Source organism: Pangasianodon hypophthalmus, chromosome 30 (genome assembly GCF_027358585.1).
Source record: "Pangasianodon hypophthalmus isolate fPanHyp1 chromosome 30, fPanHyp1.pri, whole genome shotgun sequence".
NCBI classification, from domain to species: Eukaryota; Metazoa; Chordata; class Actinopteri; order Siluriformes; family Pangasiidae; genus Pangasianodon; species Pangasianodon hypophthalmus.
In genome coordinates, this window is record NC_069739.1 from 2,659,114 (window position 1) to 2,684,538 (window position 25,425).

General features: G+C 41.0%; 2 protein-coding genes across 2 annotated transcripts; one reads left to right on the forward strand and one right to left on the reverse strand.

The window, feature by feature from the left end:
* Window positions 1–1,165: 1,165 nt before the first annotated feature.
* Window positions 1,166–17,191, forward strand: LOC128317866 (E3 ubiquitin/ISG15 ligase TRIM25-like). Its single transcript, XM_053231730.1, has 8 exons — window positions 1,166–1,488; window positions 3,400–3,838; window positions 8,652–8,695; window positions 11,536–11,631; window positions 11,772–12,005; window positions 12,620–12,791; window positions 13,029–13,082; window positions 16,185–17,191. The coding sequence occupies exons 1-8, from the start codon at window positions 1,279–1,281 to the stop codon at window positions 16,730–16,732; spliced, it is 1,797 nt and encodes a 598-aa protein (XP_053087705.1). The 5' UTR covers window positions 1,166–1,278; the 3' UTR covers window positions 16,733–17,191.
* A 2,370-nt stretch (window positions 17,192–19,561) lies between these two features.
* On the reverse strand, window positions 19,562–23,701 carry LOC128317810 (tripartite motif-containing protein 16-like). Its single transcript, XM_053231622.1, has 7 exons — window positions 23,689–23,701; window positions 23,246–23,586; window positions 23,004–23,099; window positions 22,204–22,437; window positions 21,653–21,803; window positions 21,491–21,550; window positions 19,562–20,691 (listed from the first exon to the last, which is right to left on the reverse strand). The coding sequence occupies exons 1-7, from the start codon at window positions 23,699–23,701 to the stop codon at window positions 20,156–20,158; spliced, it is 1,431 nt and encodes a 476-aa protein (XP_053087597.1). The 3' UTR covers window positions 19,562–20,155.
* Between the last annotated feature and the right edge of the window lie 1,724 nt (window positions 23,702–25,425).

Consider the following 25,425-nt stretch of genomic DNA (forward strand, 5'->3'; position numbering starts at 1 on the left):
GCTCCCTGGACAATAAATTGGATTATTTCCGACTCGGCTAGACGGGCTAGCCTCGTTTCCTGCTGACAGAAACACAGCTCTGTGCGGTAAGGCTTGCGGCGGTGGCTTGTGTGTTTACTTCAACACGGAATGGTGCAAGAACTCGGTGCTAGTTTCTAGTTACTGCTCATCTCTGTGACTGTTAGATGCAGACCATTTTATTTACCATGGGAATTCACCACTGTCCTCATAATCGGTGCATACGTGAACCATGAACTGTGAACTGTATGGGGCTATTAGCGAGCTGCAGAATTCAAACCCTGACGGACTGTTTATTGTTGCCGGAGATTTCAACCACTCAAATCTCAAGTCAGTGCTCCCTAAATTCCATCAGCATGTGGACTTTGCAAAGAGAGGGAAGAACGTGCTGGACCTTGTTTACACAAACATCACCGGTGCGTACCGGGCGGAGCCCCGCCCCCACCTCGGCTACTTAGACCACATCTCTGTTATGCTAATCCCAGCATACAGACCGCTAGTCAGATGCTCCAAACCGGTTCTGAAGCAGAAGAAAACCTGGCCAGAAGGAGCCATCTCTGCTCTTCAGGACTGTCTCCAAGACCATCACCACACGATCCAACCAGAAGCCATGGATGAGGTGTGTGCGCTACTGAGGACTCGAGACTCCGCCTTCAGAGCAGACGACAAGGTGGCCCTAAGAAAAGTGAGGGCCAAACTGTCCCGGGCCATCAGAGCGGCAAAGCGCACACACGCTCAGAGAATCCACAGCCACTTCAAGGCCAGCAGAGACACGTGGCGCATGTGGGAGGGCATCCAGGCCATCACCAACTACAGGACAACCTCACTTGCCTGTGAAAGTGATGCGTCCCTCCCAGATGCACTGAACGACTTCTACGCTCAGTTTGAGGCACAGAATGGCGTGACGGTGAAGAAGACCACACCTCCTCCCAATGACCAGGTGCTGTGTCTAACCATGGCCGATGTGAGGAAGACTCTACACAGAGTCAACCCGCGGAAGACAGCTGGACCAGACAACATTCCTGGCAGGGTGCTCAGAGGATGTGCAGACCAGCTGGCAGATGTTTTCACGGACATCTTCAACACCTTCCTGAGCAGCACTGTTGTTCCGACGTGCTTCAAGGCCACCACGATCGTCCCCGTGCCAAAGAAGTCTCCAGTGTCTTGCCTCAACGACTACCATCCCGTTGCACTTACACCCATCATCATGAAGTGCTTTGAGAGGCTCGTCATGAGGCACATCAAGACCCTCATCAACAGATGACGCCATCACCACCACCCTCCATCTGGCCCTCACCCACATTTCCTCATTTCAGAGAAAACAAAACTGATATCTCTCACTCATTGTGTGAGTTCAGGAAAATGGCAGAGGCCAGTATTTCAGTAGATCAGGACCAGTTCAGCTGTCCAGTCTGTCTGGATCTCCTGAAGGATCCGGTGACTCTCCCCTGTGGTCACAGTTTCTGTAAGGTGTGTGTTAATGGCTGCTGGGATCAGGAGGATCAGAAGGGCATCTACAGCTGTCCTCAGTGCAGAGACACCTTCACTCCAAGGCCTGTCCTATGCAGAAACAACATCCTGGCTGAAGTGGTGGAGAAACTGAAGAAGACTGAACTCCAAGCTGCTCCTGCTCACTGTTACGCTGGACCTGGAGATGTGGAGTGTGATTTCTGCACAGGGAGAAAGCGCAAAGCCATCAAGTCCTGTCTGATGTGTTTGACTTCATTTTGTGAAATTCATCTGAAACCTCACCTAGAACGTCCTGCTTTGAAAAAACACAAATTAACTGAAGCCTCTGCAAAACTACAAGAGAAGATCTGCTCTCAACATAACAAGCTGATTGAGATCTACTGTCGTACTGATCAAATCTGCATCTGTTATTTGTGTACAATGGATAATCACAAAGGTCACGACACCGTCACAGCCACAGCAGAAAGAGCTGAAAAACAGGTGAGAACTAGAAATCCTTCCAGAATGAATTCTTCCTAGTTTTATTTCTTAGTTGGAATTAATTGCTTTAGTCAGTTACAGGATTTGAACTTTAATTTCAGTTTTGTAAAAGCTTGTTAAAATGTTGTGTTCTGGTTAAGATAGTGTTAAAACTTTTGTCAGTGTTAGTCATAATCTGGTCAGACCAGGAAGGGACAGAGCATGGCACACGAAAGCAGAGAGAGAGAGAATTGAGGTACAGCAAACATGAATAAATCTGTTATAATAAGCTCCACGCTTCTGGGAAAGCTTTCCACTAGATTTTGGAGCGTGGCTGTGGGGATTTGTGTTCATTCAGCTACAAGAGCATTAGTAAGGTCAGGCGCTGATGTTGGGTGAGGAGGTCTGGGGTGCAGTCGGTTTTCCAGTTCATCCCAAAGGTGTTCAGTGGGGTCGAGGTCAGGGCTCTGTGCAGGACACTCGAGTTCTTCCACTCCAACCTTCACACACCATGTCTTCAGAAAGAGGTGAGAATGAGAAAGCTTTACAAAATTAAATCATATTAATTATATTTTCCCATCTAGAAACAGGTGCTTTAGACAGTTATATGATTTAAAATGTTAATTTCAATTTGTGTATCAATTCAATTCAATAAAATTTTATTTGTATAGCGCTTTTAACAGCTTCACAGAAATGAATGGATTCAAAAATATATTGTAAATATGTGAATTTATCCTAATGAGCAAGCCAGAGGCAACAGTGGCAAGGAAAAACTCCCTGAGACAATATGAGGAAGAAACCTTGAGAGGAACCAGGCTCAAAAGGGACCCCATCCTCATCTGGGTGCTACGGATAGTGCAATTATAAATAAATCCCTTCTATTATTCTGTAGTATATGGACAAATAGTGCAAATGTGCAACCAGTAAATTCATCAGTTTTCGCAAGAAGTCCAGTTGGTTAAAATCTATCCACTCTCCATTGATGGAGTCCTGAGTTTGAAGGTGCTCATGGCAACTGCAGCCCCAAAGCCACCACAGCAATCGCAGTCCCAAGCCATCACAGTACAACTGCCCATATGAGAACCCCAAACCATCTCCCCAGCCCCCAGGTGGAACCATCCCATTCAGAAGGATTCTGTAAAAGAAGGGAGATGAAATGATTAACAGAGGAGTGTTCATAACCTACCTGCGTTTGTGCTCCTCCTCCTCTCGCTCTTATACAATCAAAGAACCAGGAAGTAACTCCTCATTTCAGAGAAAACAAAACTGATCTCTCTCTGTGTGTGTGTGTGTGTGTGTGTGTGTGTGTGTGTGTGTGTGTGTGTGTGCAGGAAAATGGCTGAAGCCAGTATTTCAGCAGATCAATTTTCAGTGGACCAGTTCAGCTGTCCAGTCTGTCTGGATCTCCTGAAGGATCCGGTGGCTATCCCCTGTGGTCACAGTTTCTGTAAGGAGTGTATTAATGGCTGCTGGGATCAGGAGGATCAGAAGGGCGTCTACAGCTGTCCTCAGTGCAGAGACACTTTCACTCCAAGGCCTGTTCTATGCAGAAACAACTTGCTGACTGAAGTGGTGGAGAAACTGAAGAAGACTGAACTTCAAGCTGCTTCTCCTGCTCACTGTTACGCTGGACCTGGAGATGTGGAGTGTGATTTCTGTACCGGGAGAAAACACAAAGCCATCAAGTCCTGTCTGATGTGTCTGGCTTCCTTTTGTGAAACTCACCTTGATCCTCACTATCAGTCTCCTGCTTTTAAGAAACACACATTAATTGAAGCTTCAGCAAAACTACAAGAGAAGATCTGCTCTCAACATAACAAGCTGATTGAGATCTACTGTCGTACTGATCAAACCTGCATCTGTTATTTGTGTATGATGGATAATCACAAAGGTCACAACACCGTCATAGCCACAGGAGAAAGAGCTGAGAAACTGGTAAGAAGGAGAAAGTTTTCCAAAATTAAATCATCTTAATTATATTTTCCCATCTAGAAACAGGTGCTTTAGTCAGTTATATGATTTAAAACATTAATTTTTATCTATGTATCAATCAGAAGGATTCTGTAAACACTTATTAAAATTGTATGTGTTCTGGTTAACAGAGTGTTAAATTTATCCTCAGTGATAATTGTAATCTGGTCAGACCGGTTAGTGAACATTTCAGCCAACACTATGACAGGGTGAGGCAGGTGAACACATGAACACACACACAGTGGGGGGGAGGAGAATGAATTGAGGTACAGCAAACAAATAAATCTGTTACAGTAAGCTCCACTCTTCTCGGAAGGCTTTCCACTAGATTTTGGAGCGTGGCTGTGGGAATTTGTGTTAAGGGAAGTGGTAGCTCAGTGGTCAAGATGTTGGACTCCTGATCGGATGGTTGAGAGTTAAAAACCCAGCACCGCCAGGCTGCCACTGCTGGGCCCCTGAGCAAGGCCCTTAACCCTCAACTGCTCAGTTGTATAAATGAGATAATTGTAAGTCGCCCTGGATAAGGGCGCATGCCAAATGCCATAAATGTAAATGTAAATTCAGTTACAAGAGCATTAGTGAGGTCAGGCGCTGATGTTGGGTGAGGAGGTCTGGGGTGCAGTTGGTGTTCCAGTTTATCCCAAAGGTGTTCAAGGGGGTTGAGGTCAAGGCTCTGTGCAGGACACTCAAGTTTTGTGTGCTTCTAACTTTATGGCAACAGTTTGGGAAAGAAGGACATATGAGTGCGTGCACCTGATTTTGATGATATAGTTTAGCAAAAAAAAAAAAGCCCTTTAAGGAAAAAAAAGAATCTAATTGGTGTGTCCTCAGAGTGAGTTAAAGCAGATGAAATCCCAGCAGAGAATCCAGGAGAAGCAGAAGAAGGTGCAGGAGCTGAAACAGGCTGTGAACACTATAAAGGTGAGCAGTGAGCAGAGACAGAGCTGCTCCTAGAAACACACACAACATGGACAACCAGTCATTTAGAGTCCCAGTAAGAGAGGGAATGACAGATGAGCTTTAAATCTTGTGTGTGTCTCCTAACAGCTCAGTGCACAGACAGCAGTGGAGGACAGTGAGAGGATCTTTACTGAGCTCAGGAGAAGGCTGAACTGAGTCCAGCTGAACGACTCCTGGAGCAACTGGAGCAGGAGATTGCTGATCTTCAGAGGAGAGTCACTGAGCTGGAGCGGCTTTCATATACACACGATCACATCTATTTCCTCCAGGTAACACTCACTGTCTGATCTACAGAGTCAGCTGTTCCTCACACATTCTCTAAAACACCTCTTGTTATAGCAACAATAAATGTCCCTGTCTGACATCACAAGTGTGTCTGGTGTTATCCTGAGATCAGGTGACTTCACAGTTTATTACTGTTTGTTATTGTTTAGTGCTGTTTGTCTTCTCTTTAACTTGGCTTCAGTTCTTAGTTAAGTTCAGTAATATTAGTTTGTGGATTTGAGATTGAGTAGCTATGACTTCACATCATTGGTCTGATGTGTTTATCATGACAGTTGGAGGATGGAGGATTCATAATGATTATATGATGTATTTGTGTAATGCATGCTGGGTATGTAGTGACAGAACCCTGGTCATAGTAAATATGACAACCTTTTAAAAATCATGAATTCTGCAAAAAGTCAAACTGAGAGATGCAACACTGTGCTACAACATCCTTATTCTTTTCTTTTCCTTTCCAAAGTATTTTGTTTGTGCGTGCTGTTTATCTTTGTTTGAAGTCTAATTTGCTTTCTGTAGGCTTTAGCTTCTGGACATCTGTCTCCCCAAGGGGACAGACCAACATTTCACACATCCAGCATCACTGTCCATCAACATCTCTCATTTGATGGAGTGAGGAATTCTCTCTCAGATCTGAAGAAGAGACTCGAGGAATTCTGGGAGGAGGAATTCAACAAAATCCCTCCATGGTAAGAGGAGCTGTTCCTGCTGGAGAAACACAATGATGGACATCTTTACTCACTCTGTGAAGTGTTATTTCTTGCTTTTTGCAGACAGTTTACTCACCTGACACTTATCTAAAATACTGATTTAAAATGAATAAACTGACTGCATCACTTTAAACTGTTTCCATCTTTTACACAACCTGATGATGCTTTTTGTCTTCATTTCCATTTTTCTCTTCACAGCTGCAGCAGTTCAGATCATTGCACCACCAGAGTCACAGAGCAGGGAAGATTTTCTGAAATGTAGGTCTAAAACACACACACACACACACACACACACACACACACATGCACGCACACATGTACACACCTACACCCAACGTGCCTGCACACACACACACACACACACACAGTGGTTACTTGTAGGACATGTTTCTGGTATTTAGTATATGTGAGGTCCACCCTCACACACCAGCTTTTTTTTTTATTCTTTATGGGGACCAAATGCACTTTAAGTAATAAGATATAATTTTTTTCCCCATTGATGCTAACAAAATTATTAATTCAGAATGATGTTTACCTTCTAAACAACTTTTATTGGCTTACTGAAAGGCAAATGTAACAGCAGGTATGCATATAAAAGCAGAAACGGACATCAATTGTACGAACACGAACGAACACAATTCTTACCTTAGAAACAGGCATGTTAAGCAGATTTTTTGTATTTTACTTAAATTCTAAGCAGATCCAAGTCAAGAGCTTCAGTTAATGTTCACATCAAACATCAGAATGAAGAAAAAAGTGTGATCTCTGTGACTTTAACTGTGGCATGGTTGTTGGTGCCAGATGAGCTGGTTTGAGTATTTCAGAAACTGCTGATCTCCTGGTATTTTCACACACAACAAGAATGGTGTGAAAAACAAAAAACACTGAGTTTTTCCTGATTCTGATGTTTGATGTGAACATTAACTGAAGCTCTTGACCTGTATCTTATACATTGTTATACATACATACATATATATATATATATATATATATATATATATATATATAAATAATATAAAATTATAGCATTTTATACATTGTGCTGCTGCCACATGATTGGCTGATTGGATAACTGCATAAATGAGCAGGTGTCATGTGAATCGGTGAGCATCACTCTAACTTTGTCACTGCCCCACTACACTGATCTCACTGCATTAGATATGGCTGCTGTCAGACTCAGCTGTCTTTACTAAATGCAGAGAGAGCATGCAGGAAAGAGCAACAATATGTCATGTGGTGTTATTGGTGTCATTACTGTTCTCATGCACCAACCCTGGGTACATCTGGGTTACTAAAGATATTACTAATTGACAACAGCTTTGAGTAGTATCTATGTACATGTTTTTAATAGCACGCATATGAACGTTCCGTTTATATGGAACTGTCCCTTTAAATGGTTAAAAACTGTTTAAGTGAAATTAGTTAATAAATAAATTAATAAATAAAAAGAGCAGTTTGTGCCCTATGGAGTCTTTCATTTCAAACTTCGAACATTCAGTGGACATAGCACAGTCACAGAGAGAAAGATTTAAATCTACTGTAAACACATGAGCAGTGCCTGTGAGTGACAATAACAAATCTCTGAGGAAAAAACACACTGGTGTAAGCGAGCAGTGGCAGCAGCAGCAGAGAAAGATAAAGTAGTTGACACTTCAGGATGTTCACAGGTGAGAAGTCAAGTAAAAGCAATGTTAGAGTTTAGTTTCATACCTGTGTGTTCTCGCATATAAAGAACTGAGTTAAGTTTGATCTCTGTGAGAATTAGCGTATAGGTGTGAGTGTGTCTCTGCAGGGTGGTGGGGTGTCAATGCAGGGGGTGTGAGTTAATTCCTGACAGCTGCATCCTCCTCACTTTTAAAATGGCTTCAACACTCTTCCAGGATGAATATAATTTTAAAGATGTCACTAGGAATAAGTTGTTAAATTGTAACAACTGTAACTTATCAACAAGGCTGAAAGTTTTGCTTGAGGTGTCAGTAGGCAAAGAAGACCAGAAAATTAAGACTCATTCTGTGTGTTTCATGAAATTAATCCTAGTAAGTGTAGCTACATGGGTTATATTTATGCACTGAAGGGAGATGAAATAGTTAACAGAGGAGGATTCATAACCTCTCTGCAGATGTGATCCTCCTCTTCCTCTCTCTCTCATACACACAAACAGAACCAGGAAGTAACTCCTCATTTCAGAGAAAGCAAAACTGATCTCTCTGAGAGTGTGTGAGTTCAGGAAAATGGCAGAAGCCAGTATTTCAGCAGATCAATTTTCATTGGATCAGTTCAGCTGTCCAGTCTGTCTGGATCTCCTGAAGGATCCAGTGACTATCCCCTGTGGTCACAGTTTCTGTAAGGTGTGTATTAATGGCTGCTGGGATCAGGAGGATCAGAAGGGCGTCTACAGCTGTCCTCAGTGCAGAGACACCTTCACTCCAAGGCCTGTCCTACGCAGAAACAACATGCTGACTGAAGTGGTGGAGAAACTGAAGAAGACTGAACTTCAAGCTGCTTCTCCTGCTCACTGTTACGCTGGACCTGTGGAGTGTGATTTCTGCACAGGGAGAAAATACAAAGCAGTCAAGTCCTGTCTGATGTGTTTGACTTCATTTTGTGAAAGTCATCTGAAACCTCATCTAGAACGTCCTGCTTTGAAAAAACACACATTAATTGAAGCCTCAGCAAAACTACAAGAGAAGATCTGCTCTCAACACAATGAAGTGCTAAAGATCTACTGTCGTACTGATCAAACCTGCATCTGTTATTTGTGTACGATGGATAATCACAAAGGTCACGACACCGTCACAGCCGCAGCAGAAAGAGCTGAGAAACAGGTGAGAATGAGAAAGCTTTCCAAAATTAATTCTTCCTAGTTTTATTTCTTAGTTGGGATTAATTGCTTTAGTCAGTTACAGGATTTAAACTTTAATTTTACTTTTGTAAAAGCTTGTTAAAATGTGTTCTGGTTAAGATAATGTTAAAACTTTTCTCAGTGTTAGTCATAATCTGGTCAGACCAGGAAGGGACAGAGCGTGGCACAAGAAAGCAGACACAGAGAGAGAGAGAGAGAGAGAGAGACAGAGAGTGAGAGAGAGAATTGAGGTAAAGCAAACATGAATGAAGCTGTTATAATAAGCTCCACTCTTCTGGGAAGCTTTCCACTAGATGTTGGAGCGTGGCTGTGGGGATTTGTGTTCATTCAGATACAAGAGCATTAGTGAGGTCAGGCACTGATGTTGGTGAGGAGGTCTGGGGTGCAGTTGGTATTCCAGTTCATCCCAAAGGTGTTCAGTGGGGTCGAGGTCAGGGCTCTGTGCAGGACACTCGAGTTCTTCCACTGCAACCTTCACACACCATGTCTTCATGGAGCTCCCTTTGTGCACAGGGACATTGTCATGCTGGAACAGGTTTGGGCCTCTTAGTTCTAGTGAAGGGAAATTGTAATGCTACAGCATACAAAGGCATTCTATACAATTGTGTGCTTGCCACTTTGTAGCAACAGTTGAAAAAAAAAAACCTTTAAACAGGTTTGGGCCTCTTAGTTCCAGTGAACCATCACACCTTCATCCTTCATTTTTTACTCTTCTGCCCCACCTCCTATCCATAACACATACACAAAGCCCTGACTCCAAGAATCTACAGAGGCCAGAGTTCCTCCACATCTAGCATTCATCCACTGGGCTAAACTTCCATCTGCTAGCTAACTGGACTAGAGAATCCTGGCATAACAAAACTTATGACATGAAATCTACAGAAATCTACAGTTAAAACATAACTGAATATTTACTGTGTAACAATGTCTATATCTTTTTTTATGGACTTCATTGGTATCACTCAGTATCAGAGTTAAACTGCTTTATGATGATTTTTACTGTTAAAAGCACAATACAAACAAATAATTTGAATGAAACTGAAGTTAGCAGCCGTTGTTTTGGTAACACTGCACAACAAAGTTTTTGCTTCTTGAACACTGTTGGGAGTTCCTTATAGATTTTTGGCTCCTGATCACAAAAATCACATCCAAATTTGCCCAGCATATACTGTTTCATTGAAATCTTCAGTTTTGTCATGTTTTTTCTTATATTTGTGTCCAAAAATTTTTGTTTCTGTAAGAGACCTATGAACAATGTTTTGTGCAGTCTGGGCATGTCCAGGCATGAAATCAGGCCAGGTTGGAAGCTGTTCTGTGGAAGTATGCAGCCTGGGCATGCCTGGGCAGGCCGGAGCCAGCTTGACACTGTCTCAGCAGGCTATAAAAGTGGCTTGCATACACAGATGCTGCTCACTGGATTAATATAGACCTTATAGTGTGTACGTATTGTTTCAGAATATAGCATTGCCTCAGTAGCACTGTAACAAGTAAGTTAGATGTTATAGACGTTTTACAGGATGATTGGTGTCGGTCAGTATGTCTCATCAATGTCGTAACAGCCGTGATACATTCTGCTATATTTGTGGCGAGTATACGCTTGTTCATCAGAGACGCTCAATGACTGCTCTTGTCAAGAAAGCATATCATCTCTACTTCAGCTGTAAAATTGGTGGTCAAGACAAGGAATGGGTGCCTCACATTTGTTGTGTGACATGTGCTGTCTGTCTGAGAGCTTGGCTCAGAGGCACTCGAAAGACTGCCGTTTGCTGTCCTGATGATATGGCGAGAACAGAAAGACCATGTGGCGGACTGTTACTTCCGTTTGACTAATGTGTCTGGTTTCTCTGCCAAAAACAAGAAGTCAATTGAATACCCTAATCTAACATGACGACAGTCTTCCAATTCCTAAACCACCAGAGGAATAGACGAACCAGATGAAGAAACTGCAATGCAGGGAACTGGCAGTGACATTGATCCGGATTTTGAACTGTGCTCCTCAGGCGATCCACATCTGATAACACAGTCAGAATTAAACATTAAATTAAATACATTGTTGACAATTTTCTTGGCAATTACAGAGCCCCACATTACATTAAGCTGGTAGACAAACTTCTCAAAGCATACAAAACAATGAAGTGCAACATGTCACTCAAGATTCATTTCCTCCACTTACACTTGGACTTCTTCCCTGCAAACCTCGGTGCTGTCAGTGACGAACACGGAGGAACAAGGTTTCACCACGACATTGCTACAATGGAAAAACGATATCAGGGCAACTGGAATCCGTCAATGCTTGCTGATTACTGTTGGACACTGCAACGTGATGCACTGGACATAGGAAAAGAAAATCAGGAGCAAAACACTTTTAATTATGTTGAACTTAATAGCACATTAGAAACATAAACGCGATTAAATACGTTATTGCCGGTAAAAAGTTAACTGTCTGTTTCTCAGAGTTCCTACTTGATGCAGCAAAACCAAAACTATATTTGTGCATACCCACCAGGTACCTGTCACAATCAGCAAAAACTTTTCAGGAAGCAAAACTTTTAAAAAAAAAATTGTTGTGCAGTGTAATCAGTCTGGCCTTTTCCACCAGCCAAAAACTCCATTTTTACTCTTTATTTTGCCGCTCATCATAAGCAGCATGGAAGTTATTTCTAGCTAGTAACACTACAAAATGCAGTAACCATATAGAAATTCTACAACACTGTGCTGCCAGGTGATTAGGTATTGTGATGTATGACCTAATAAAGATGAATGTACTTCATAAAGAGCTGAAAATAACTGATGTGTCTTCAGAGTGAGTTAAAGCAGGAGCAGATGAAATCCCAGCAGAGAATCCAGGAGAAGCAGAAGAAGGTGCAGGAGCTGAAACAGGCTGTGAGCACTATAAAGGTGAGCAGTGAGCAGAGACAGAACTACTCCTAGAAACACACACAACATGGACAACCAGTCATTTAGATTCCCAGTAAGAGAGGGAATGACAGATGAGCTTTAAATCTTGTGTGTGTGCGTGTGTGTGTGTCTCCTAACAGCTCAGTGCACAGACAGCAGTGGAGGACAGTGAGAGGATCTTTACTGAGCTGATCAGCTCCATGGAGAAAAAGCGCTCGGAGGTGACGGAGCTGATCAGAGCTCAGGAGAAGGCAGAACTGAGTCGAGCTGAACGACTCCTGGAGCAACTGGAGCAGGAGATTGCTGATCTTCAGAGGAGAGTCAATGAGCTGGAGCAGCTTTCACACACACACGATCACATCCATTTCCTCCAGGTAACACTCACTGTCTGATTTACAGAGCCAGCTGTTCCTCACACACTGTCTAAAACACCTCTCATTAAAGCAACAATAAATGTCCCTGTCTGACATCACAAGTGTGTCTGGTGTTATCCTGAGATCAGGTGACTTCACAGTTTATTACTGTTTGTTATTGTTTAGTGCTGTTTAGCTTCTCTTTAACTCGGCTTCAGTTCTTAGCTAAGTTCAGTAATATTAGTTTGTGGATTTGAGATCGAATAGCTATGACTTCATTTGTCTGATGTGTTTATCGTGACAGTTGAGCAATGAAGGATCACAGTAGCCACCAACACTGACTAATGTATCTACTGTTTTCCTAAATCTATGGCTACGACATTAAAAACTGATAGATCATAAGGAAGAGTCATAATGATTATATGATGTATTTGTGTAATGCATGCTGGGTAATGTAGTGACAGAACAATGATGGATGTAAACATGAATTTTTTTTAAAAATCATGAATTCTGCTAAAGCACTGAAACTGACAGACGCAACAGTGTGCTACAAAATCCTTTTTCTTTTGTATAAATGTAACTGCAGGAAAACCTTGCTTACACATGCTGTTTTAAATTTAATTTGCTTTCTGTAGGCTTTAGCTTCTGGACGTCAGTCTCCCACACTTAAAAGATCAGATTTTCACACATCCAGCATCACTGTCCATCAACATCTCTCATTTGATGGAGTGAGGAATTCTCTCTCAGATCTGAAGAAGAGACTCGAGGAATTCTATGAGGAGGAATTCAACAAAATCCCTCCACATGGTAAGAGGAGCTGTTCCTGCTGGAGAAACACAATGATGGACGTCGTTACTCGCTCTGTGAAGTGTTATTTCTTAGCAAAGCTCCTGCGTTCTTTTTGCAGACAGTTTACTTACCTGACACTTTTAACTAAAATACTGATTTAAAACGAATAAACTGACTGTATCACTTTAAACTGTTTCCGTCTTTTACGCAACCTGATGATGCTTTTTGTCTTCATTTCCATTTTTCTCTCCACAGCTGCAGCAGTTCAGATCATTTTACTACCAGAGAGCAGAGAAGATTTTCTGAAATGTACGTCTAAAACACACACTCACACCTATACCTGTATTTATACCTTGTGGGGACCCCCCTTTCCAAAGGTCCAACAGACTTGAAAAAAATCAGGTGCGGCCAAAAAGAAAATATCAGTAAATCATAATCTCATTGCAAATTCCCAATCCGACATAAAGTTCTGGCCTAACACAGTGGTCACTTGTAGGACCTATTTCCAGTATTTATTATATGTGAGGTCCACCCTCACACACACCAGCTGTTTTCGGTACTTGTGGGGACCAAAAGCACTTTATGTAATAAGAAACAATATTGTTTCCATTGATGCTAACAAAATTATTAATCCAGAATGATGTTTACCTTCTAAACAACTTTTACTGGCTTACTGAATAGCAAATGTTACAGCAGGTATGCATATAAAAGCAGAAACAGACATCATTTTAACCTGCAAACACAATTCTTACCTTAGAAACAGGCATGTTAAACAGATTTTTTGTATTTTATTTAAATTATAAGCAACTGTAGGCATACAACAGCTTTTATTATTATTTTGGATGTTTCTGCATTACATTTTCTATTCATTGTAGTTTGTTGGTAGATGATAGCAAATGGAATTAATAACTCTGACACTTTTAATGTTCTCAAAAACATCAAAAAAATGATAAATTGTGCTATATTAGAAATACCAAAATTGACAATTTCTTTTCCTTTTACTTGCCATATTGCAAACTATACTGACTTTTTAAAGCTGTGCATTACAAAACCCAAATGCTCATTCATTCAAGTCAAGTCGAGCTTTATTGTCATTCTGCTACATGTGTGGACATATAGTGGAACGATAAATGTCGTGTCTCGCAGGACCAAGGTGCTACATACAAGTTAAACATAAATAATAAAACAATTAATCATTAATCATTATTAATTAATAAGGGTTTGTATAATCAAATGTACACAAAGTTCTCTTTACTCCAAAGGTAGTCAATCATACATTATATTATGTATAGTATCTGACATTTGCTTCTTTAGTTTGGTACTGGAGCTACGAGGCTAATGTACAAACAAAGTGACACAGAGATTATTTTAAAGAAATATATCATGATTTGGTGATGCATCAGCATGAAGAAAAAGTGTGATCTCTGTGACTTTAACCGTGGCATGGTTGTTGGTGCCAGATGGGCTGGTGTGAGTATTTCAGAAACTGCTGATCTCCTGGTATTTTCACACACAACAGTCTGTAGAGTTTACACATAATGGTGTGAAAAATAAAAACACTGAGTTTTTCCTGATTCTGATGTTTGATGTGAACATTAACTGAAGCTCTTGACCTGGATCTGCATGATTTTATGCATTATGCTGCTGCCACATGATTGGCTGTTTGGATAACTGCATAAATGAGCAGGTGTACAGGTGTTCCTATTAAAGTGGACGGTGAGTGTAAAGAACCTCTAGCACAGTAGTGATTACCAAAAAAAAAAAAAAAAAAAGGTCTTTGTGCCGCATGTTGAAAAGATGCACAGGGTGCAAGAAGCACCAGGTTTCCATCCCGGGACTGGTCATGTGACTCATGTGAATCGGTGAGCATCACTCTAACTTTGTCACTGCGCCACTACACTGATCTCACTGCATTAGATATGGCTGCTGTCAGACTCAGCTGTCTTTACTAAATGCAGAGAGAGCATCCAGGAAAGAGCAACAATACGTCATGTGGAGTTATTGATGTCATTACTGTTCTCATGCACCAACATGAGGTAATGAAATTAGAAATGCTATAAGGCACAGTCTTACCTGTAGAGGGGTTTATGTGTTTAGCTTCAAACACACATGCTCTGTCAGTGGTATTGACTGTATGCTGTACTGCATCACCATCTTCTGCTACACAGATAAAAAGCATTTATTTTCCTCTAATCAAACCTTCCTTCCATTACTAGAACACTTTGATAATCTGACTGTGCATTTCCTCTCATTAGGAGGACAGTATTAGTGCACCACAGTTATCCAGCGAGCTGCTACACTAACTTCTCAAACTTTCTGCACACGTTTCTTATTTAATTCTGTAGTGAGAGCAGGGAGCAGGTGGAGGAAAACCTGGAGAGGTTGAGGTTTGCGCTGGAGAGAAGAGGAATGAAAGTCAGTCGTAGTAAGACTGAGTACATGTGTGTGAATGAAAGGGAGGGAAGTGGAACAGTAAGATTACAGGGTGAAGAGGTGAAGAAGGTACAGGAGTTTAAGTACTTGGGGTCAACAGTCCAGAGTAATGGAGAGTGTGGGAAAGAGGTAAAGAAGCGAGTGCAGGCAGGTTGGAATGGGTGGAGAAAGGTGTCGGGAGTTCTGTGTGATAGAAAAATATCAGCGAGAATCAAGGGGAAGGTATACAAGACAGTGGTGAGACCGGCCATGCTGTATGGTTTAGAGACAGTGTCGCTGTGACAGGAGTCAGAGCTAGAGGTAGCAGGGCTGAAGATGTTGAGGTTCTCTTTGGGAGTGACAAAGTTGGACATGATTAGGAACGAGTACATCAGGGGAACAGCTCATGTTGGATGTTTGGGGGACAAAGTTAGGGAGGCCAGATTAAGATGGTTTGGACATGTTCAGAGGAGGGAGAGTGAGTATACTGGTAGGAGAATGTTGGGCATGGAGCTGCCAGGCAGGAGGCAAAGAGGAAGGCCAAAGAGGAGGTATATGGAGGTAATAAATGAGGATATGAAGCTAGTGGGTGCAAGTGTTGAGGATGCAGAAGATAGAGATAGGTGGAGAGTGATGATTCGCTGTGGCGACCCCTGAAGGAAAAAGCCGAAAGAAGAAGAAGAATTCTTATTTTTGTAACCAGAAACTAATAACAAAGCTGCAAAAAAAAATAACACGCTTACCTTGTATGTCACGTTCGTCTTCTGTTAAACTCACATTGGCTCTTTCTAAAATGTAAATTAGTAATGGCGGAGGTGACCTCCTCATGGGAAATGTAGTCCATTAGCACTTCCGGGTACGCTTCTTTGTATTTGTAAAAGGATGGCAAAAAATCCGGTTAAATATTTAAAAAGCAAATTATTGCATTGGCTATATGCTTAGCGCTTACACTTTTATTAAAACATGCCATGTTCAGTTTGTTTTTCTCTTTTATTTCAGATTTCTGTTATCTCACTCTGGATCCCAACACGGCACATCGTAAACTCATTCTGTCTGAGAACAACAGAGCGGTGAGATACAGTGAGAGAGAGCAGCAGTACTCCGATCATCCAGAGAGATTTGACTCTATCTGGCAGGTGTTGTGTAAGGAGAGTGTGTGTGGACGCTGTTACTGGGAGGTGGAGAGGAGCAGTGATGATGTGTTCATATCAGTCTCATATAAAGACATCAGCAGGAAAGGACGGGGTGATGAGTGCAAGTTTGGACGCAACAATCAGTCCTGGAGTCTGGAGTGTTCTTCTTCTTCTTCTTCTTCTTCTCTTTGTTTCTATCACAACAACATTGAGACTAAACTCAGAGTTCCATCATCCTCCAGAATAGGAGTGTATGTGGATCACAGTGCAGGAACTCTGTCCTTCTACAGCGTCTCTGACACGATGAAGCTCCTCCACAGAGTCCACACCACATTCACTCAGCCTCTATACGCTGGGTTTAGGATCTACTGTTTGTTTGGTTCTACATCTGTGAGATTGTGTGATCCAAAATAAAGTGTGTAGTGTTTTATGTAAAATTCCTGCACATTGCCACATTGTTGCTCAGTCATCTGTCTGACTAGCACACAATCCATCTGCACAAAAACACACTCATTTAAATGTATTCATTAAAATGGATTAGTCATTTTACAATAATTAAAAAGGAAATGTTAAAAATGAAAGGGGAGTAATGACTTTAATATTTTCATTGAGAGACACATTACCTGAACCCGGGGCTCCACCCTAACAGAACTTAGGAGAAGTAAATCCTAGGAGGGCAGGGGGTGCTACATGTATAAAATATATTATTAAAATAATATTAACTATTATTATTGTTGTTGTTGTTGTTGTTGATCTTAATATTATTTTTATTTTAAATAATAGCTTATATAAAGTATATATGATGTGTATTTGTAATAATAGAAGTAATAAGAATTATACATAAATAAATCTCATTTTCTAATCTGATACTGATCCATGTGTTGGGTTTATTGTTCGCCAGTTTCTCCAGGGCCCTGAGTTTTCACTCATCAGGTTCCTTGTAAACCATAAAAAAATTCTAATTACGTGTAACACATGTATTCTGTTAAAACAATATTTTGTCTTAGTTTCCCACATCAATAATAATAATAATAATAATTGCACCTCTGCACTGTTCCGTTCATCTTTTCCGTTAGGCCATTACTGTACATGAGGCTTGAACAGAATGTAAAACTAAGGATGTTACTAAAGCAGGAGGCAAATATATATACCCACAATATTATGTTCTACATATATTTTTTTTTTTTTGGAGGGTGTCATTTTGAAGCACAAAGGCGCTATGACACCACTGTGTTTGTGAGGGGATTTGGTGGCTTTGTGGTAAACACCTTGTCTCTGGACTCAGTAGGTGCTGGTTTGAAGTCAGCTTTTGTCTCTACTTGGTGTGTTAGATGGAAAATATTAGGTCAGGCTTTTGTGTTGTAAAAATATTAACCCAAGATGGTGTGTGATGTAACTGGTTCAAGTCTATGCACTTTACTTATATGAACTTATACGACAGTGACTAATATGAAGGTGAAAAGGACTATAAGAGTTCACTTGTGTGAGATCCTGTGGCTCATGTGGATGAGTGTCACCTCTGGGTTAAGAGGTTGCTGGTTCAAACCCCAGCCAGGACTCCAGGATGTAAACATAGATGGTAAAGGAATCAGTGGCAGACAGAGGGAAAGGTGCAGGTGGTCTAGAGGGTGTGATGGTAATATCTGGGCAGCTCCCCCACCAGGGATTGGGCTGGGTAGGTGTGGGTTCAGGTGGCTTGGAGAGGGTGTGGTAACTTAGTTTTCACAGTGCTCCCCCTATTATGTAAAACTAAGTTAACACTCTTCCTCCCTGCATCATAACCCCTTCTACCCCCAACCCTGGGTAGGGCAAGTGCCCAGATATTGCCCTGCCACCCCCTGGGCATCCCACACCTTCTGCCTGCCATTGACCCCTTAAGCCTCTATGTTCACATCCTGGAGTCCTGGCTGGGGTTTGAACCAGCAACCTCTTAACCCAGAGGTGACACGCATCCACATGAGCCACAGGATCTCACACTAAGGACCTGTTTTATAGTCCTTTTCACCTTCCTATAAGTGACAGTCATATAACTAAGTAAACTGCACAGACTTGTAGACAGCACAAAAACCTGCCCTTTTAGCGCCATTTCTCCACCCAAAAAACTGAGTACAGCAATGAACTGCACTTGAACTAGCAAGCTCATGGGCCTAAGGCAAGGCTTTTACCACAAAGCCACCAAATACACACTGGTGTCATAGCGCCTTTGTGGTTTAAAATGACACGTGCAAACAATCCAAAAACATTTCTGTCTCTTGCTTTGTCCATATGTCCATTGTTCACACAGTATAGCGTTTGTTTTTATTATCTGTAAAAGTCTTATGTCTGTATTATGTGAATTATCTAAATAGAAACAAAGATGCTACAGAAGAAAGATGCTAAAAAAATGACAAAGAATTAGAAAATTTAGTTTCGAGTTTTGTTTTATATTTATTTTCTTAATTGAATTGAATAATATTTTTAAATGAAGCATTACTTGTAAGTTGGTAGCTACAGGATTACAGTAATTGTAAAATTGCAGCTACAAGATTAGTTTTATAAACTTTGCAGTCTGACTGGAGCAAAGAGAAACATTTTAATTTTCTGAAATATTATTACTTTATGTTATTATCAGGTATCAAACAACTTCTGTATCATTTTCAACAGAATCATGAACATAGTTCACTTATAAATATAAAATGTCATAACCATTTATGATTGCACCAAGTTATTGAACTTTATCAGAATAGAAATGTAGCGACACCATGAACAGTCACTTGTAATATTTTCTCCTTCTCTCCTCCTTTTTTCGGAAATTCCTGCTCTGGAAGATTAAATTCCCATATCTCACAAGTCTGGGTTTAATGATTGACCTGAGCGTAGATTGTGTTTAGTAAGCAGAGAGAATGTCCAGGTAAAGCTGGGGTTATTTAAGGACATTGATGTATAGGAGAGAACGTCAGAGATCTCAGCAGTAAAGATGGAGAGAACCGTAATCTACTTGCTCGTCGTGTTTCTGCTGATGCCGGTGCCGAGTCTGCACTTAGAAAGATAAAAGTTTAGAGCTTTTATATTAGAGCACATGCGCTACGTTATGTAACAAATCTAAAACAGTTTAATTTCCACACAGCAGTGTTAAAAAAAACTCATTTCCATTTTTATTTGTACATGTTGTGTATAATAGTGTAACTGATGCTTCTACACAGAGCCAAAATCAAAGTTGGGGTGTGTTGGAAACTCAGAAGTGAAGACCAGGAGACTCGGGTATATCTTCAGCAGGATTCTTTATTGAGAACGTGCTGTTTCACTCTGCAGTCATCAAGTCTAAACAAGAGATCTGTTGTAGTTTTATACACATTTTAAGGGTCAGTCCTTAGAGGTGAAGACAAAAGCACTCAGGTGACAACTTTAAACAAAACATGGAAAAGAAGTACAGAGTTATAGGAACCCTCCCCAGACTCTGCAGTTTCACCAGCTCTAATCCAATCAGCATAACTAAACCACTCACACACTTCATTATCATAGAGATAAAGAAAAGTCCACACCTCAGGTATTGATGATCATGAACAATGGCCACCAATGCAAAGAATGGGGCAGAGGCACCAAGAGCCATCACAGACAAAAGGTGGTAGCCTCAGTTACTATGCTCGTTTGACTCGCACTAAAGAGAACAGGAACTGGCAGAAACCTCCTACTAGAAACTTTGCTCAGCATAATCATTTAGTTGATGCTGTACACATATTGGAAAACACTAACTCTTATATTTGTATTCCTACAAGTGTCAGAGATTAACAAGTCAATTTAACAGTATATATATAGTTGTGAGAAACTGGGACACATCTTACTGCACTACACACATTACTAAGGATCACACAACCTCACAGTTATTTCGTCATCTAACAAGTAGATCCCAAACCCAGCGTATAGAGGCTGAGTGAATGTGGTGTGGACTCTGTGGAGGAGCTTCATCGTGTCAGAGACGCTGTAGAAGGACAGAGTTCCTGCACTGTGATCCACATACACTCCTATTCTGGAGGATGATGGCCCTTGGATCTCGGTCTGAATGTTGTTGTGATAGAAACAGAGAGACGTGGAAGAACAGCGCAGACACCAGGACCGATCGTTGCGTCCAAACTTGCACTCGTCGCGCCATCCTTTCCTGCAGATCTCTCTGTACGAGACGGATATTTCCACATCGTCATCTCGCATCCACTCCACCTCCCAGTAATGGCGTCCAAGCATACTCTCCTCACACAACACCTGCCAGTGGTAGTCAAACCGCTCCGGATGATCAGAGTACTCCTGGTCTCTCCAGCTGTGTCTCAGCACTCTGTTGTTGTCACTCAGAATGAGGTGCTGATTTACTGTGTTGGGGTCCAGAGTCAGAGAACAGAAATCTGAAATAAATGAGAAGAATGTAAGGTATAATTAAAAAAATACATTTATTACTTAAGTGAGACACCAACCTATTTATACTATTTCTTACCTAAACCTATGTTCACACTAGCAAGTGACAAAGCGACAAATGATCATTGAGTTTCTACGTATGTGTGCAACAAGGAGCCATGATTTCAGCGACAAGTGACATTTCATCTCAGGTATAAAGTTGGCATGACGCAGCAAAGCAACAAATCCTAATGATGGCTTGAATGATTCCTCTGTCCAGTCCTATGGCGTGTGTTATCCAGCGTTTCTTCAGTTACCTCTCATTACTTTAGTTCTTACCTGTAATTAGTTCCCATTTACAGTTTGATGCACCCAAACTTTAGAAAAACTTAGCTTCATCTTTCCCTGTCAAATTTTACCTCTCATTAAACATGCATAGAGACATTATGAAGAAAAATAAAGCTTGGAAGGAAGTAGCAGAGATTGTTTATGCCTCTAGCGAGTGTATGTAGCTAGTAGAGTTAGTTTGCTTTGCTACAATCTGAGAATGAAGCTAGTATGAAGCTGAGCACGTAAAACAAACAGCCAATTTTCACACTGATTAGTGCATTGTTTAATTTGTGTTGAACTAGTTAGCTTTAAAAGCTATATATACATAGATACTACCATTTCTAATTAGAATTAACAAAAGCCAAACTACAAAAGACAGAAGAAAATTGCTAGAAGTGGATTAACCAAGCGTATGTGTTGAACAGATATAATTGGTTGTGTGTGTGTGTGTGTGTGTGTGTGTGTGAGAGAGAGACATACATTTCAAAAAATCTTGCCTGCTCTTTGGCTCTGAGGGTGACATCATCTGAACTGCAGAACCTGTGGAAACAACAGAATAAAATAATGAAACACAATTGGCCTTTTGGAAAAAAAAAAAAAGACACAAACAATAAATATTTTTGTCAGCACGTGTTTACTCACCATGTGGAGAGATTTTCAATTCCTCAGTGCAGAATTCCTCCAGTCGCTTTTTCAGGTCTGAGAGATACTTCCTCACACCGTCGAATGAGAGACGTGGATTAACGTGGATGCTTGATGAGTCCTTATGTCCAGAAGAGACAGACTGGAAACTCTACACAGTAAAAAGGAGGGTAATAGGAATAAACAATCACAGATTAAATTAGACATGACACACTTGTGATCTAAGACAAGTACATTCGTTATTTTCGTAAACTCCAGGCCTGGAGACTAGAAGCCAGTCGCAACAGTCAAACTTAAGCTCTGTCACAATCTAGTTTGAATGTAACATTATTTTATATCAGCTAGCATAGAAAGCTTCTTCATCATAAATCAAATTGAGATTATTAGTAAGGTACATGGGCAGCACAGTGGTGGAGTGGGTACTACTGCTGCCTCACAACGTATGATTTAGGACTGACTTGAGATCAACCTTACGCACATCTGGTGCAGCTGGCTGCAGGGTGGAAAGAGGCGTACAGAGCTCTCTCTGTAGATCAGACAGTGAGTGTTACCTGGAGGAAATGGATGTGATCGTGTGTGTGTGAAAGCTGCTCCAGCTCAGTGACTCTCCTCTGAAGATCAGCAATCTCCTGCTCCAGTTGCTCCAGGAGTCGTTCAGCTCGACTCAGTTCAGCCTTCTCCTGAGCTCTGATCAGCTCCGTCACCTCCGAGCGCTTTTTCTCCATGGAGCTGATCAGCTCAGTAAAGATCCTCTCACTGTCCTCCACTGCAGTCTGTGCACTCAGCTGTTAGGAGACACACACACAGTTTAATTTTAAAGCTCAAATAACATTCATCGTCATAGTTAACTTCCTAGTTACATTATGTATTAATACTTATATATTGTAATTACGTGTTACTACATCAGTCAACAGTTAAAAAGAGTCAAACCATCAATACCAATAAAAGACTCCAAGACTAGGTATCACTCGGCCACCATAGACTGATCCTACATTACCTTCTGTGAAAAAACTCCAGCTTTCTATGTAAACATTTTTTTTTTAACATAGAAAGGAGTATCAGCAATTACCTCAGCAAAAGCTGGCTATAATCACTAGACCAGAACCCCAACTACTCTGGAGTTTGGAGACAATTAAACAATATTAAAGGAAACAAATCAATGTCCTGCATCGAGGTCCTCATAACAAGTCAATGTCCTCGAAACGTGTCGAGTTCCTTTCTGAATAGCCTTTCTAAATGACTAAATACAGACAGGACTAACATTATTATTATTTATTTATTAGTTACGACACAGTTTGGAGCTGAGGTAAAGAGTTGAGGCGTGGGTGAATCTGCTCTACTCACTACTCACCTTTATAATGTTCACAGCCTGTTTCAGCTCCTGCACCTTCTTCTGCTTCTCCTGGATTCTCTGCTGGGATTTCATCTGCTCCTCCTCTAGCTCATGCTGTGAGAAAATAAAAACAATCGTACTCAGCGTTATATTAAGTATAATCTGAATAAGTGTACATTAATGGTACTTCAAGTAAACTGTGAGTTTTAGTGTACAGATAACGCCGATTACCAACAAAGTGACCACTTGCTAGTTCTCACCTGTTTCTCGGTTCTTTCTGACACACCTGAGATGATGTTGTGAGCTTTGTGTTCATCCATCGCACACAAATAACAGATGGAGCTTTGGTCAGTATGACAGTAGATCTCCAGCAGCTTGTGGTGCTGTGAGCAGATCTTCTCCTGTAGCTGCGTCGTGGCTTTTTCCAGCTTGTGCCTTTTCAAAGCTGGAACTTCATGCTGAGCTTTCAGATGAGGTTCACAAAAGGAGGTCAGACAAATCAGACAGGACTTGATGGCTTTGTGTTTTCTCTCAGTGCAGAAATCACACTCCACATCTCCAGGCCCAGTGGAACAGTGAGCAGGAGAAGCAGCTAATCTCTCTTACTGGAAACATACACATCAAATACACACAAACATTCGACGCTGCAGTGATTTTAACAGCACACACTCACTAAAAGGTGCCACAATTTACACAAACTCACCTGAAAAATACATTTGAAAGCGTTTAAAGACAGATAATGGCTCTCCTCAGTGCACTGCTGCCAACTGCTTTCAATGGAAAGTAGCTAAAGCCTGCTCGAAAAGTCGCTAAATGTGACGTCATGCGCTGAATAGCGTGTCCGTGACGTCATGGCGTCGTGTTTGCATTCTGCCTGGTGTTAGCCCTTTACATCTGTTTGCTTCTCTCCTTCTCTCTGTGCTCACATACTGTATTTTAATAAAGCCGAATTCCCAGTAAAGCTGTTCACATTGACCCATTTTTCTGTTTCTGTTGTCAGACAGCGGAACGAGTCTGAAATAGGGAGTGAAACGCGGCTCATTAAGACTACATGTTAACCAGCAGTCACTTCCAAGCCATTTCCAAGCTGCTGCTCTGCGCTGCTAAAATCCTGATTTTATAACCGCCACGTCGTCTGACAAAATCACCACACACACAAGTTAAAGACATCGGCTGTGCTGTGATTTCGGCTATATTTACATGGAAAATGATCACTCAGAGAGAAAGTTACAAGCCACAGAATGCGACTTAAAAAAGAAACCAAACTTCCCCCTACTGCCCACTTCCGCCCTCTGCTGGTGAAAATACTGTTCACACCATTCTCACCAGTAAACTAACACCAGTCAGTTACATTTTAAACCTTCTGGTGTTCAACTAGTCACGTGTTTATTGTTTATTTCCTTAAATCTTGGATGTTAAGACTCTCTTACTGGATTATAGAGCGATTAGTGCATTTGCAGCTTTATACAGCTGTACTGGTATATCTCAGAAAGCCTGACAGACTCTGTTCCAAATCAGGTTTGAAATGAATCAAGTGCTGACTCTTTACTACACACTGAATGGCTGATCAAATTAAACTTAGGACCAAAAATGTATTAGAGATCTCAAATCTACCTGTGTGAGCTGAGAGGAAGAGACGCTCCAACCATTCACACGACCATATAGTCAACTTAACCAGAGGGACGGACGATTAGCCATTGTTTACATAACTGTGCTAATTACACCTCAGTTTCACACAGAGGTTCAGTCCATTTATATAGAAGGAATGGAGGTTGAGGTGGAATGGAGACAATGAGAGTGTCTGTGAAGTATGAGGTGATGGGAAAATCTTTACGTGATCCACAGGAAAATGTGTAGAAACTCATCTCATTACATTAATCACCTTAATAATTAATACCATTACATCACATTATATTACTTATAGCCATGGAGGTTAGTTACACCCTCCTCACTTAAAGCTCCACCCATCACACTTTAAAGCTCCACCCAGTGTCTCTGTCACACTATAATCACAGAAGCTCAAAGTTCATTCAGAGGAAACAAAACTTATCTCTGAGTGCTGCTCTCTCTCTCTCTCTCTCTCTGTGAGTTCAGGAAAATGGCTGAAGCCAATATTTCAAAATAAAAAAACAAAAATTTGAAAATTTTTACAAAACCCTGCTTTAAAAATCCAAAAATGCACATATAGCACAAGGGTGAATTTTGTTCAGAAAGACATTTTGAGGCAAATAACACCACATTACAATCATATATACCTTTTAAAATATTTTAATTTTCAGCATGTATTCTAAGATCTAAAATATACGTTCACTTTTTAAAATCTAAAGCTGTTTCTAAACACTTTGTCTTGAAATTTCATTTTAAAACATTTAACAATATTAAAATAGGGTGGCCCCAAATGTTTTTTTTGGAGACTTAAGCCACATTTACAACTGTATGA

Bases quoted from the DNA above. Each gene is read 5' to 3' on its own strand.
- LOC128317866 (XM_053231730.1), top strand. From the start codon at position 1,279: ATGACGCCATCACCACCACCCTCCATCTGGCCCTCACCCACATTTCCT. The intron at 11,632-11,771 runs GTGAGCAGTGAG...GTCTCCTAACAG, and splicing joins AGGCTGTGAGCACTATAAAG to CTCAGTGCACAGACAGCAGT. The intron at 13,083-16,184 runs GTACGTCTAAAA...CTTTTATTTCAG, and splicing joins CAGAGAAGATTTTCTGAAAT to ATTTCTGTTATCTCACTCTG.
- LOC128317810 (XM_053231622.1), bottom strand. The intron at 22,438-23,003 runs GTGAGTAGTGAG...GTCTCCTAACAG, and splicing joins AGGCTGTGAACATTATAAAG to CTGAGTGCACAGACTGCAGT. The intron at 21,551-21,652 runs GTGAGTAAACAC...TTGTTTCCACAG, and splicing joins ATTGAAAATCTCTCCACATG to GTTCTGCAGTTCAGATGATG.